General features: G+C 36.8%; 2 protein-coding genes across 2 annotated transcripts; both read left to right on the top strand.

The window, feature by feature from the left end:
- The first annotated feature begins 471 nt into the window (after positions 1 to 471).
- LOC133713455 (cytochrome c oxidase-assembly factor COX23, mitochondrial) lies at positions 472 to 4,159 on the top strand. The gene is made up of 3 exons (XM_062139493.1): positions 472 to 724; positions 3,293 to 3,369; positions 3,807 to 4,159. Exons 1-3 carry the CDS (start codon positions 619 to 621, stop codon positions 3,852 to 3,854), a joined length of 231 nt encoding a protein of 76 aa, XP_061995477.1. The 5' UTR covers positions 472 to 618; the 3' UTR covers positions 3,855 to 4,159.
- A 2,097-nt stretch (positions 4,160 to 6,256) lies between these two features.
- Positions 6,257 to 10,170, top strand: LOC133713454 (glutamate receptor 2.8-like). Its single transcript, XM_062139492.1, has 5 exons — positions 6,257 to 6,714; positions 6,826 to 8,174; positions 8,335 to 8,647; positions 8,794 to 9,200; positions 9,286 to 10,170. Exons 1-5 carry the CDS (start codon positions 6,432 to 6,434, stop codon positions 9,898 to 9,900), a joined length of 2,967 nt encoding a protein of 988 aa, XP_061995476.1. The 5' UTR covers positions 6,257 to 6,431; the 3' UTR covers positions 9,901 to 10,170.
- The last annotated feature ends 1,251 nt before the right edge of the window (positions 10,171 to 11,421 follow it).

Genomic DNA, 11,421 nt, shown 5'->3' with positions numbered 1-11,421 from the left:
TTAATCCAAGATGACAATGGTCAACTTTAGTCTTAGTTCTTTTTATGTGGTGGCACTCTTTCCTCAGTTCAGAGTTTTGTCCTAATAGGTTTTATCTAAACAAAGTTTTAATGAGGTCACCTTTAGAATATGTTTGAGAAGAAGTGAATATATTTTTCCACTTTTTCCGATTGGTTTATAAGTTTGTCTTTACGATTGTTGCAGGTAACTGGCCTAGTTAGTGGGTAACTGCTTATGTCCTGACTTTTGCTCTAGGTTGCGTGTACTTATATATTCCTTTGTAATTTGTATTATCCCTTAAACTTAATATATGTTCACTCAAATTTTCCGAAGAAAAAAAAAAAAAAAAACAAGAGGGGTTGAATGTGAAACACTTCTTTTACGTCGTGGTGCAAAATGAAAATTGACGTCCTCGAATCTTGGTTTGTGTCGTGGTCGGGCCGCGTTGCCCATTTTTATTGTTTCCGTGCTTGCTCTTTTTTTTTTTTGGGTCTGAATTTCCGTGCTTGCTCGGGCCTCCCTTACCTTATTGCATTTAATCTTAAATCAAGAGAGCCGAGTGGCCCGAGTCGCCGAGAGTAGAGAGTAGATAGAAGAACTGAAGAAGGAGCAATAGCAATGGCATCATCGTCATCATCATCGAGTGCGTCAACACCTCCATACCCAAGCGCTGCTAGAATCTCTGATTCTCAATGTTATCAGCAGTACACTGCCTCTCTCAAATGTAAGGCTACTTGGAACTCATTCCCTTCTCTTTCTTTTGTTTATCATCATTACTTACTAATTAACTAACTAACTATTGCCTGGCCTTGACCCAATGGGTTTTCGATTCCTAGTGAAAAAGCATGCATCTTTTCGTAATATTCTTGTTGGGTTTGCTTTAAATCATCTGATCCTTTCTGGGTTTAAGAAAATTGACTCTATTCAAGTGTTGATTATGTTAACTCTTGAGGCTTTAATCTATATTGGGCATTCTCTGTTTGAGTTGAGTTTAAGAAATTCAGTAGCTTATGGTTCAGAAAAAGTTTTCCTAGCAGTAATATGGTATGCATTGATGGAAAATTGGATAAAGATTTTGATTAAGAGGTGGATGGGTTCATAGCTCTGGGAATGATAGAGGCTTTGTCAATTTGGGAGCACAGAGATACCCATGATTAGTTTCAGAGAATTATCATTTCTCTCTGGAGAAAAAAAACCATTGGGCTGTTTCATTGAACTTACCCCAGTTGTTCAAGGTGTGCTTTAGGCACTTCTTTACTTATCAGGTGCTATCACATTGGTATTTTCTTGATGGGTCCAAGGGAATTAATAGTGGCCTACAACATAAGCGGAAGCATTTGGCTTAGACAATCACGCGGAAGCATTTGGCTTAGACAATCACTCTATGTGGAGATAAGACATATCTGTGGGTGTGCCCGTAATTGCATCACTTGCAAAGTTAGGTTAGGTTACTTGGTGATAATGGCTTTAAGTTATTTGTAAGTTACTTATGGACGGCAAGTATACTTCTTGATGAAGTATGCATACGGTAGAACTGGCTATGTTTAACTTAGATGATGAGGCTCTATGCAGACCAGATCCGTTATGTTATCTGTATTAGTAAATGCAAGCTAACTCTTGCTTGTTGGATTTACCTCATAAATTAACAAGCAATAGGCCTTTTACAATGAGTTCTATTTGTATGTGATGCTGCTGTAAGTTTAACACTGTAGATCTTTTGTGTAGTGGATATTGCTATTACTTAAATGTTGAGAAAAGGTTGGCGTAGGACGGAAACTGACCGGGGCTGGTAACAGAAACTATATTTGCTGGCTAATTTACAATAGTCAACTATGATGCAGCAGAGAGCAAGAGTTGGTGAGAGTATGATTTGGGTGGGTTTGGGAGTGTTGAGAGATTAAGAAAGCAGAATGATTTTAGAAAAAAACAGAGGGTTATTAGCTGTATAAGGGAGAAATAGAACGAGGGAGGTAAGGGGAGAGAGACCAAGGCACCAAGCCTTCAATAAAACTCAATTTTACTTCATTCCGATCTGATTTGGGTTTACAATTGGTAGCCATATTTAAAGGCTTCAAACACAACCCTTAGACTCCTAGAACACCAGAAGACTTAAAGACTTAATAATAGTAAGACCCTTGAATACTTATCAAATAGACATAAAGGCACACTCAAGACCCTTGAGTACTCACCCTAAGATTTAAATATACTCTTAAAACCACTAGGCTCATAATTATTCTTCATAAAACTGTAAATTAACCTGGCAAGACCCTTAAACTACCATGGAGACTTTCTTTTGGACCAAAAAGGGTTGGGCTTAGTCTTAGGCTTCCAAAGAGGATATATTTTTTTTCCAACCAACTTATAGCTGCTGCATTAAACTATTAAGACAATCTTCAGAGTGCAACCCACAATATACCACCATAGTCGTTAGAATCTCTTTGGAGTTGGATTAATTGTTATATTTAAGAACGCAGACTAGGTGACAATAGAGTTATATAAGATATAGTTACGTTGATGCAGTTTTTCAGTTGCAGCATCCCCTCCCACTCTAGCAGTCTGGCATTTGGGTAAGGTTGTTCTCAATATGGGTTATCTAAGAGTTGAAAATAGGAGCTCATATTGAAGTTGGTTACATTATACCTACTGAAATTGGCCAAAACATATAGTATGTGTCTCACAACCTAAGCCTCCTTTTCGTTTTGAAATGCTTATATTTTCAGAAAGCTTCATTAACATTCATCACAATAAAATGAATTTCAGCAGCTGACAAGTATATCTTTAGGTGATTTAATGTTTACCAACTTGATTACAACAGATGTATGATCACCAAATTGTGTACTCACATCTCTCTTCCTTGAGTTTCCCAACTGTGAAACATGTCATGTCAGTTACACTGTCATATGTTCTATGGCACTTTTTGACTGCCATCTAGTTTATTGCTTTTTCTTGGTTAATTTTTAATTTTTCTTGTATATTGCTCAAGAGTGATCATGACATTGAACAGGGAATATAATGCCTTAGCTTCTTTATAGTATGGTTATATTGGAAAGTTTATGTTGCAGAGAATAAGCTCCTCTCTTAGTCTATCTGTACATCTTAGTTGGTGTCTGCACACATGATGCACATAAACACACACAAGGGGTTACAATACTAGTAAAATTTTGCTGACTTGATTCTTGAGTTTTACTTTGTAGTTTACTCGCTCATAACATTAATCTCCACTAAAGTTTTTGAGGTTTTTTTTTTTTTTTTGCTAAATATTAAATCTTTTAATTTTGGGTAAAATTTGCAGGTCTAGAAAAATATCACTCAGACAAGAGCAAATGTCAAGAACATTTTGATATTTATAAAGAATGCAAGAAAAAGGAGGTATTGCTTCTTTTAGATTCTTAATTTCCCTGTATGTATTTCATAATATACCTTTATGGAAGTGATGAAAGACTTGCTATGGCTTTGAATATTAATATATTGAAACATAATCATGTGCAAGTTCCAGTATATAAGTCCTTCCCACCAAGAAATATGATTGGGTTTTTACAGTTGTCTATTGTTTAAGAGTGCCTGCACCTTAATCATTTTTTGCGTAGACAGTTAATTCCCATGGGTAGTAAAAAAATAGCTGCTCCGCATATCTTTGAATAAGATGACTTAGTTATTGCATGAATGGTCCATAAATAATTTTGTGGCATGTAGATGGACATTGTTTTGTAGGTTTACGAACACAAATTTTCAGTTTTATAGTAGAATCATCTGTTTGCATTTTCCTGCTTGATCGCTACTTATGATTGAAATTTTTGTTTCAACAGAGAGAAGCTCGATTGGAGCGAAACAAGAGTAGGTCTCTTTTCTCTTGAATTCCTTTCATGATCTATAACTCGTATCATAAGGTGCAAATGTTAGATTTGAGCTCATCAGGATTGGTATTAGATACCCAGGCAAATGATATAGCTGGTTCTGTGTAACTCGTCCAAGTTTTGTGCCATTTGTAAAAGGACGATGAATATTTTTGTTATTTTGTTTGGAATGTTGATGGTAGTTATACTGTTAACTATGTGTAGATCTTTGCAAGATTAGAAGTTCAAAACAAAAAAATAAAATAAAACAGAATGGTTACTGTAGCCACACTTAATTGAACAGAACTGTTTTTCTTTTCGTTGCATTGTTAAACAGCCTTCGAGAACTCTATTTTAGATGCTCATTTGGAAACTTAAGGACTGGACTGCCGTTTCAGTCAAAGTATTATTTTGGTCTTCCAAAGACTTGCTATGCTGATCTGCTAGTTTAGTCTATAAAAATTTAGTCAGAGTACATTAGATAATAACTTATTTTCTTAATATGATTGCGTGCTATTTGAAACTTTTGTAATCATCTAGGCCAGTCGAAACTATTATTATTATACTAATTTTCAGATTTATAATGTATGTATTATAAATTATAAATAACATACATAAGATGAATATAGGCTATTAGGAGGTTAGGACCTGACCAGCCTGTTGAAGAATGATCCAAACACGACCACTAGGAGCAAACCCCTAGCTTCTTAAAGGAGAAGCCAAGTTTGATCTTCGTTGTCTCCTCAAGTTTCACACCATTTTTGTTTTTGGTTTATCCTCAAATAGTTCAGACCTTTGTTAAATTCAAGCCGATCTAACTTGAATCAATATTTAAAGATTATCCCCACAAAAAATCAATGTAAGAAATAGTTTATTCATACAAGTCCATCAAACAAATAACGGTTGGTAATGTGAATTTAACTTCACTAGAACTCATAAATTTGAGAATTACAATAAATGTTTGAATTGATTTTTTGAAAAAATATCTTTTTTTTTTTTATTAGATAAACAACTCAAATGCTACAACTAGTATTTCGTGAGTCGAACTCACAACCTCCCACTTACAAAGGGAAGACTATGTCACTAGACTAAATGGTATATTTGAAGGTTATATTTTTTTCTTTTTTTCTTCAAGGTTGTTATTCTCAATGGTTAGATTATAAAATCGCAATACTGAGTATATAAGAGAGAGTTTGGACACAGAACTGGTATGAACCCAATCCTGGGTTTTTTTGTGTTATTGTATAGGGACTAAAATTTTGATACCGTTGAGCATTTATTTCGAAGGTTTTTGTGCGTTTATCTGCCTAGGGTTTCGAATAAAAAAGCACGAAAGATCGAAGGAGGGGATGGCGGCGTTCAGTTCATATTCTTTGAAATGCCACTAAGAAGTCATCTCCTGTGAGGAACTGTCGGTGGATATTTATGAAGTGTATAATTCTTCATCCATCCGCTACGTACTCTGTTATAGCTTTCTTGATTGAAAACATTTTGCATGGAGCACGATTTGCAGGTTTCTTGGCCTGATCAGATGAGTTTCAAACATTTGATTAACGCAAACAAAATAGAGGGAAAGTTTTAACGAGCACCTGTAACCTGTCAGTGGATATGGTTGGGCGGTACTGTCTCCGGCCATATATCGAAACGGTGATAACTAGTCATTTGCAGCATTGCAGGCAACCTGCTTCAGTGAGTTCAGCATTGACATGGTAAAGTTTCTAGTCACATAGAGGTGCTGAAAGTTTGAAACGTGTAGATCTTAAATTATTGTTAGGTTCAAAATATCTATACTTTGATCATCAAGTTCTCTTGTTTTAAACCCCAAGAAGATGGTCAAAGGTGGGTTCTTGAAATAAGTGACTATTGACTAAGATCGATGCATTGCAAGAACAGACATTTGATTATATTGAACTATATGTTAGAGGTTTTTGATTAGTAAAAAGAAAACAAACTTGACACTTACAGTTAGTAATTAGATTAACAAAACAATTATGTTATTATGACTTTTTGAAGAATATATATCAATTAGACTTTAGTATCTTAGCTTCTAGTATTTCAGGGTTTTGCAATAAGATATGTGCTGTCATGGAATTTTTGGCTTCCAGCCGTCTCTTGTTCGTCACAGGATGATCCTAGACTATAAACTAACGGAGGTTTATGGGTATTTTAATTGGTCAAAGTAAACCGGTAGAGGGATATGAAATACTGGACAACTTCAGACAATTTATAGAAAAATAGAAACAGTCATGCATATCTAAGAAAGCAGAAAAAGAAAAGACATTACGACAAATTGACAAAATATGCCTTTCTCTTTTGCACCATCATATCCCATTGATAATCGACCTGACTGCCAAAAAGTCATCCAGTTTGGTCTGATCACTCTACTTATTTGTTTATTGAATGACTATGAATGCACTGAATTTAACTAGTGTTTGCTCTTTCCTTATTTGAATATTGCGTCGGTGGCGGATCCGATGGGTTGTTTACCAGGGACATTAAGACTCTTCCACCATCGCCTCCATATAAATAATTTCTTTTGGACTCTTAATCCTGGACAGAGCCTCATATCACACTAAGCAGTTTTCAAAAGATTCAATTATGATCAATAAAAAGTACACTTCCAACCTTTATATGTACTCTCTTTTTATCCTTTTCTTCGTTTTGTCATCATGGTTTTCCTCTGCCATGGCACAAAACCAAACCATCCCGGTGAATGTAGGAGTTATTCTTCATGACCTTAATTTACAGGTGGGGAAGATTTTGTTGAGCTGCATTAATATGGCCCTTTCAGACTTCTATGCTTCTCATACTTACTATAACACTAGATTGGTTTTGAACACTAGAGAGTCCAAACGAAATGTTGTCAGTGCAGCTTCTGCAGGTAGTTCTCTTACTTTTGGATTTCAATCCTGATTCAATTTTACTCGTGTGGATGTATCTGTATCATTTGATCTTATTTTTATTATGATTCTCTTTTTTCATTGAGATACAGCTCTAGATCTGATAGAGAATGCACATGTGCAAGCAATCCTAGGACCAGTGACATCAATGGAAGAGAGCTTTGTTATAAGTCTTGGGGAGCAAGCTGAGGTGCCCATTATATCATTCTCTGCAACAAGCCCTTCTCTTACTTCACTGCGAAGCTCCTACTTTTTTCAGTTTGCACAAAATGACTCGGCCCAAGTAAAAGCATTAAGTGCAGTTGTAAAAGGTTTTGGATGGAGGCAAGTGGTGCTCATATACGTAGACAATGAGTTTGGGGAAGGAGTCGTACCATATTTAACTGATGCCTTGCAGGAGGTTGATGCCCGTGTACCATACCGGAGCATCGTTTCCCCATCAGCCACAGATAGCCAAATAGTTGAAGAGCTTTACAAGATAATGACGATGCAAACAAGGGTCTTCATCGTCCACATGACAACTGATTTGTCATCCAGGCTATTTGCCAAGGCAAAAGAGATTGGAATGATGAGTGAAGGCTATGTTTGGCTCACAACTAACAGCATACCTAATAGTTTGAAGTTTCTGAATTCTTCAGCCATAAATTCCATGCAAGGAGTATTAGGTGTGCAAACTTACATTCCAGCAACTGTAGAGTTTGAAGAATTCAAGCTCCGGTGGAAACAACAATTCCGCAAAGACAATCCAACCATCATTGATGCTGAGTTGAATATTTTTGCATTGTGGGCTTACGATGCTGCCTTTGCATTGGCCTTGGCAATTGAAGAAGTTAGGACTGCAAGCTTTGGTTTCCAAAGGAGCAATGCTTCCATCAACTCATCAACAGATCTTGAAAGTTTTGAGGTCTCTCAATATGGTCCAAAACTTTGCCAAGCACTGTCACTTACTAGATTTGAAGGCATAGCTGGAAATTTCAGCCTTGTTGATGGGCAGCGTCAAACATCAATTTTTCAGATAGTCAATATAAATGGTCGTGGAGCTAGAACAGTTGGATTTTGGACCTTGAAAAATGGAATCATGAGAAAATTGGGTTCACCATCATCAGTAAACTCGAGCATAAGTTCAACTTCTAAAGGCGATCTTGGACCAATTATATGGCCCGGAGATTCAATCTCTGTTCCCAAAGGATGGGTAAACCCAGCAAACGGCAAGAAGTTGAGAATAGGAGTTCCCGTAGAGGAAGGTTTCACTGAGTTCGTTTCTGTGACAAAAGATCCAAGCACTAACACAACATATGTCACAGGGTTCAGTATTGACGTCTTTAAGGCTGCAGTGGACATATTACCTTATGCTCTTTCTTACGAGTTGATTCCCTTTGCAAATCCTGATGGCACAATGGCTGGCACTTACAATGATTTGTGCTATCAAGTATATCTTGGGGTAAAATTCTTGTTCTTTCATGGTTTTAAACAGTAACTAATATTGTGTTTCTCATTTATATGTATATATATATTATATATGGAAATTAAAACATATAATACATTCTGATTTTTCATGCATAATGCTTAGATGCTAATATACTTAATTTCATTACTAACAGAAGTTTGATGCTGTGGCGGGAGATGTAACAATTAGAGGAAGTAGATCATTGTATGTAGATTTTACCATGCCATACACAGAATCTGGTGTTGTGATGGTTGTGCCACTCAAAGACATCAGGAGAAAAAGTGCGTGGGTTTTCTTAAAGCCTTTGACATGGGATCTTTGGCTGACAACCTCTTGTTTCTTTGTCCTTATTGGTTTCGTGGTTTGGGTTCTTGAACATCGAATCAATGCAGATTTTCGTGGCCCTCCCTCATATCAAGTTGGCACGAGCATCTGGTTTTCTTTCTCGACCATGGTTTTTTCACACAGTAATTGTCCAATACCCTTATCTAATTTCAGATTAATCAAGACATTTCAATCTGCAATTCTATATACTATAGAACTCCATTTATTTAAATTTTAGTAAATTAGGTTTAAAAATTTCTAACTAAGATTTTCCACTTGTACTCTACAGGGGAGAGAGTAGTTAGCAACTTGGCTAGATTTGTGATGATTATATGGGTATTTGTTATGCTAATATTGACACAAAGTTACACGGCTAATCTTGCGTCACTATTAACAGTCCAAAAACTTTACCCTGTTGTTACTGATCTAAAGCATTACTTAAGGAATGGGGATACTGTTGGCTACCAAAACAATACATATATTTATGATATCTTAAGAGAAATAGGCTTTGATGAGTCCAAGCTTAAGGCATATAAATCTGTTGAAGAATGTGATGCTCTTCTTTCGAAAGGCAGTGAAAATGGTGGTATTGCAGCTGCTATTGATGAAACTCCCAACATGAAGCTTTTTCTTGCAAAATATTGTTCCAAATATACTATGGTTGGACCAATTTTTAAAACTGATGGCTTTGCCTTTGTAAGCTCTCTCTCTCTCTCTCTCTCTCTCTCTCTGTGTAGATATATGTCTGGTTTGTGTACTAATTTGCCAAGGTGACTTGCAGGTCTTTCCAAAAGGTTCTCCTCTTCTTCATGATGTTTCGCAAGCAATCCTAAACGTGACCGAAGGGGAGGTTATACTGAACATTGAAAACAAATGGTTCAATAAAGAAGGCAGTTGTCAAGATAACTCCAACCCAGGGGTTTCTAGCAACAGGCTTGGCCTTGAAACCTTTTGGGGCCTATTCCTCATTGCCGGGGTGGCTTCAGTACTCGCCCTCATCATATTTCTAGCTTCCTTCCTTTACGAGCATAGGCACGTTTTGATTCACACTGATCCAGGAGCCTCTACACAAGGAAAATTTCGAACTATGTTAGAAATTTTTAATGAAAAAGATTTTAGTTCTCATACATTTAAAACCACTCAACGAGATAGAGTCGCTAATATGGGAGATGCAGTTAATGCCATACTAAACAACTGCTTGGAAATTCCATTGGGAGACAGTTCAGACAGCGCAGATCCAAGTTCTCAGTTCATTGGAGAGCAACAAAATAGTACTACGACACCATCTACTGGTCAAGAGCCTGCAGAGGTGAATCCAGCTACTGAGGTTGATATAACAAATGATGGGGAAATGGAAGGCACTCCTGAAAGAGCTCAACATTTCTTCGATTGTTAACAAAAATTTTGCAACCTGTTGTGACATAATAATATTCAACTATGGTTTTTGTTTTATGTCTATATAAACTATAAAATAGGTATTCCTTGCCCGGTTCTACACTCTCACATGTACGTCGTGAGTCCACTGGGGTAGCTCATAAGCTTGCCCAAGTTGCTTTGCATTTAAACTTTCAAGATGTATGGTGTGGTGATGTACGTACCACCAATTTTGAGCACATATATATGTTGCTCACCAATGTACTCACTAGTTTCATTTTAATAGAGTACACTGTCGTCTTCCCCTTTTAAAAAGAAAAAAAAAAACAAGGTGAATCACATATTAGATGCCAAATTTAAGGTTTTTTTTTTTTTTTTGAGTTGAATGAGGTTAAAACTTTATTGGAAATTGAGCACAAACTCAGGGTACATGCTTTTCAGCATCAATTACAGTATGAATAAAAGAAGGAACAGAAAGGAAAAAGAAGTTCTGATCTTGTACCGAAGCATAGGCTGCCAAAGCATGCGCAGCCATATTTGCCTCCCTTCTGACATGAACAATTCTTGAACTGACCATAAGTGCTAAATCTTCACCTATATCCTCATAGAGCCTCCCAAGGAATGAGGTATTTGGAGTTCTAGCTTGAGTCAACTGTTGCTGCAAAACTAAGCAATTTGTCTCCAAAATAACAGGCTGTAAAGCTTGTTCCAGAGCAAATGTTACAGCTCCCCTACAGGCCAATAGCTCGGCATGTTCAGCAGATTGAACATGGTCTATTACCTTCCCAACTGCACTGACAAAATTACCATTGGCATCCCTAACCAGAAATCCAATAGCCGCTCTGCCATTCCCACCATTATATGCACCATCAAAATTCAATTTTATCCAACTTTGAGGAGGTGCTTTCCATTTCAATTGTCTCCTCACATTCTGAACTCGCTGTAACTTTGAGTTATGAAAGATGAAATTACTAAGTCTTCTAGAAGACATGAGAGCTATATCACAAGTTGAAGTGATTTTGTTTTCCCACACTCTAACATTCCGTTCTTTCCAGATTCCCCAAATCAAAAATAAAAGATGAGCAAAGGCAGTCTTTGACAGTTTCTCAGAGCAAAACGTCAACCAACTCAAGGCATCCAAATCATCAGAATCAGTCCCTAGACAACAACCCTTGATGCTAACATTGGTACTAAACACATCCCTTGTAAAAGTACAATTACGACACATATGAATAACTGTCTCTGCATCAGCATTGCACAGAACGCAAATCTGAGACTCCAACTCCACATGTCTAGAAGCTAATCGGTCCCTAGTAGGCAAGATATTGTGACAAATTTTCCATGCAGTAACCTTAGCAGAACTAGGCATCTTAACATTCCAAATTTTTTCCAAACTCGCTGATTAGCCACAATAGAAGGAGGAAGAGTAGAAGCATTTTTTGAGAAGGCAAAACGATAAGCTGATTTGACAGTGAACATACCTCTTCTCTCAAAATGCCATGTTAACCTGTCTTCTGGTTGTCTAGAGCTCAAAGGAATAGCA

This window comes from Rosa rugosa, chromosome 6, assembly GCF_958449725.1.
Source record: "Rosa rugosa chromosome 6, drRosRugo1.1, whole genome shotgun sequence".
NCBI lineage: Eukaryota > Viridiplantae > Streptophyta > Magnoliopsida > Rosales > Rosaceae > Rosa > Rosa rugosa.
The sequence above is the reverse complement of the archived record's forward strand: the minus strand, read 5'-3'. Positions and strand labels throughout refer to the sequence as shown.

Bases quoted from the DNA above. Each gene is read 5' to 3' on its own strand.
- LOC133713455 (XM_062139493.1), top strand. From the start codon at position 619: ATGGCATCATCGTCATCATCATCGAGTGCGTCAACACCTCCATACCCA. The intron at 725-3,292 runs GTAAGGCTACTT...TAAAATTTGCAG, and splicing joins GTACACTGCCTCTCTCAAAT to GTCTAGAAAAATATCACTCA. The intron at 3,370-3,806 runs GTATTGCTTCTT...TTGTTTCAACAG, and splicing joins AAGAATGCAAGAAAAAGGAG to AGAGAAGCTCGATTGGAGCG.
- LOC133713454 (XM_062139492.1), top strand. From the start codon at position 6,432: ATGATCAATAAAAAGTACACTTCCAACCTTTATATGTACTCTCTTTTT. The intron at 8,648-8,793 runs GTAATTGTCCAA...TGTACTCTACAG, and splicing joins GACCATGGTTTTTTCACACA to GGGAGAGAGTAGTTAGCAAC. The intron at 9,201-9,285 runs GTAAGCTCTCTC...GGTGACTTGCAG, and splicing joins AAACTGATGGCTTTGCCTTT to GTCTTTCCAAAAGGTTCTCC.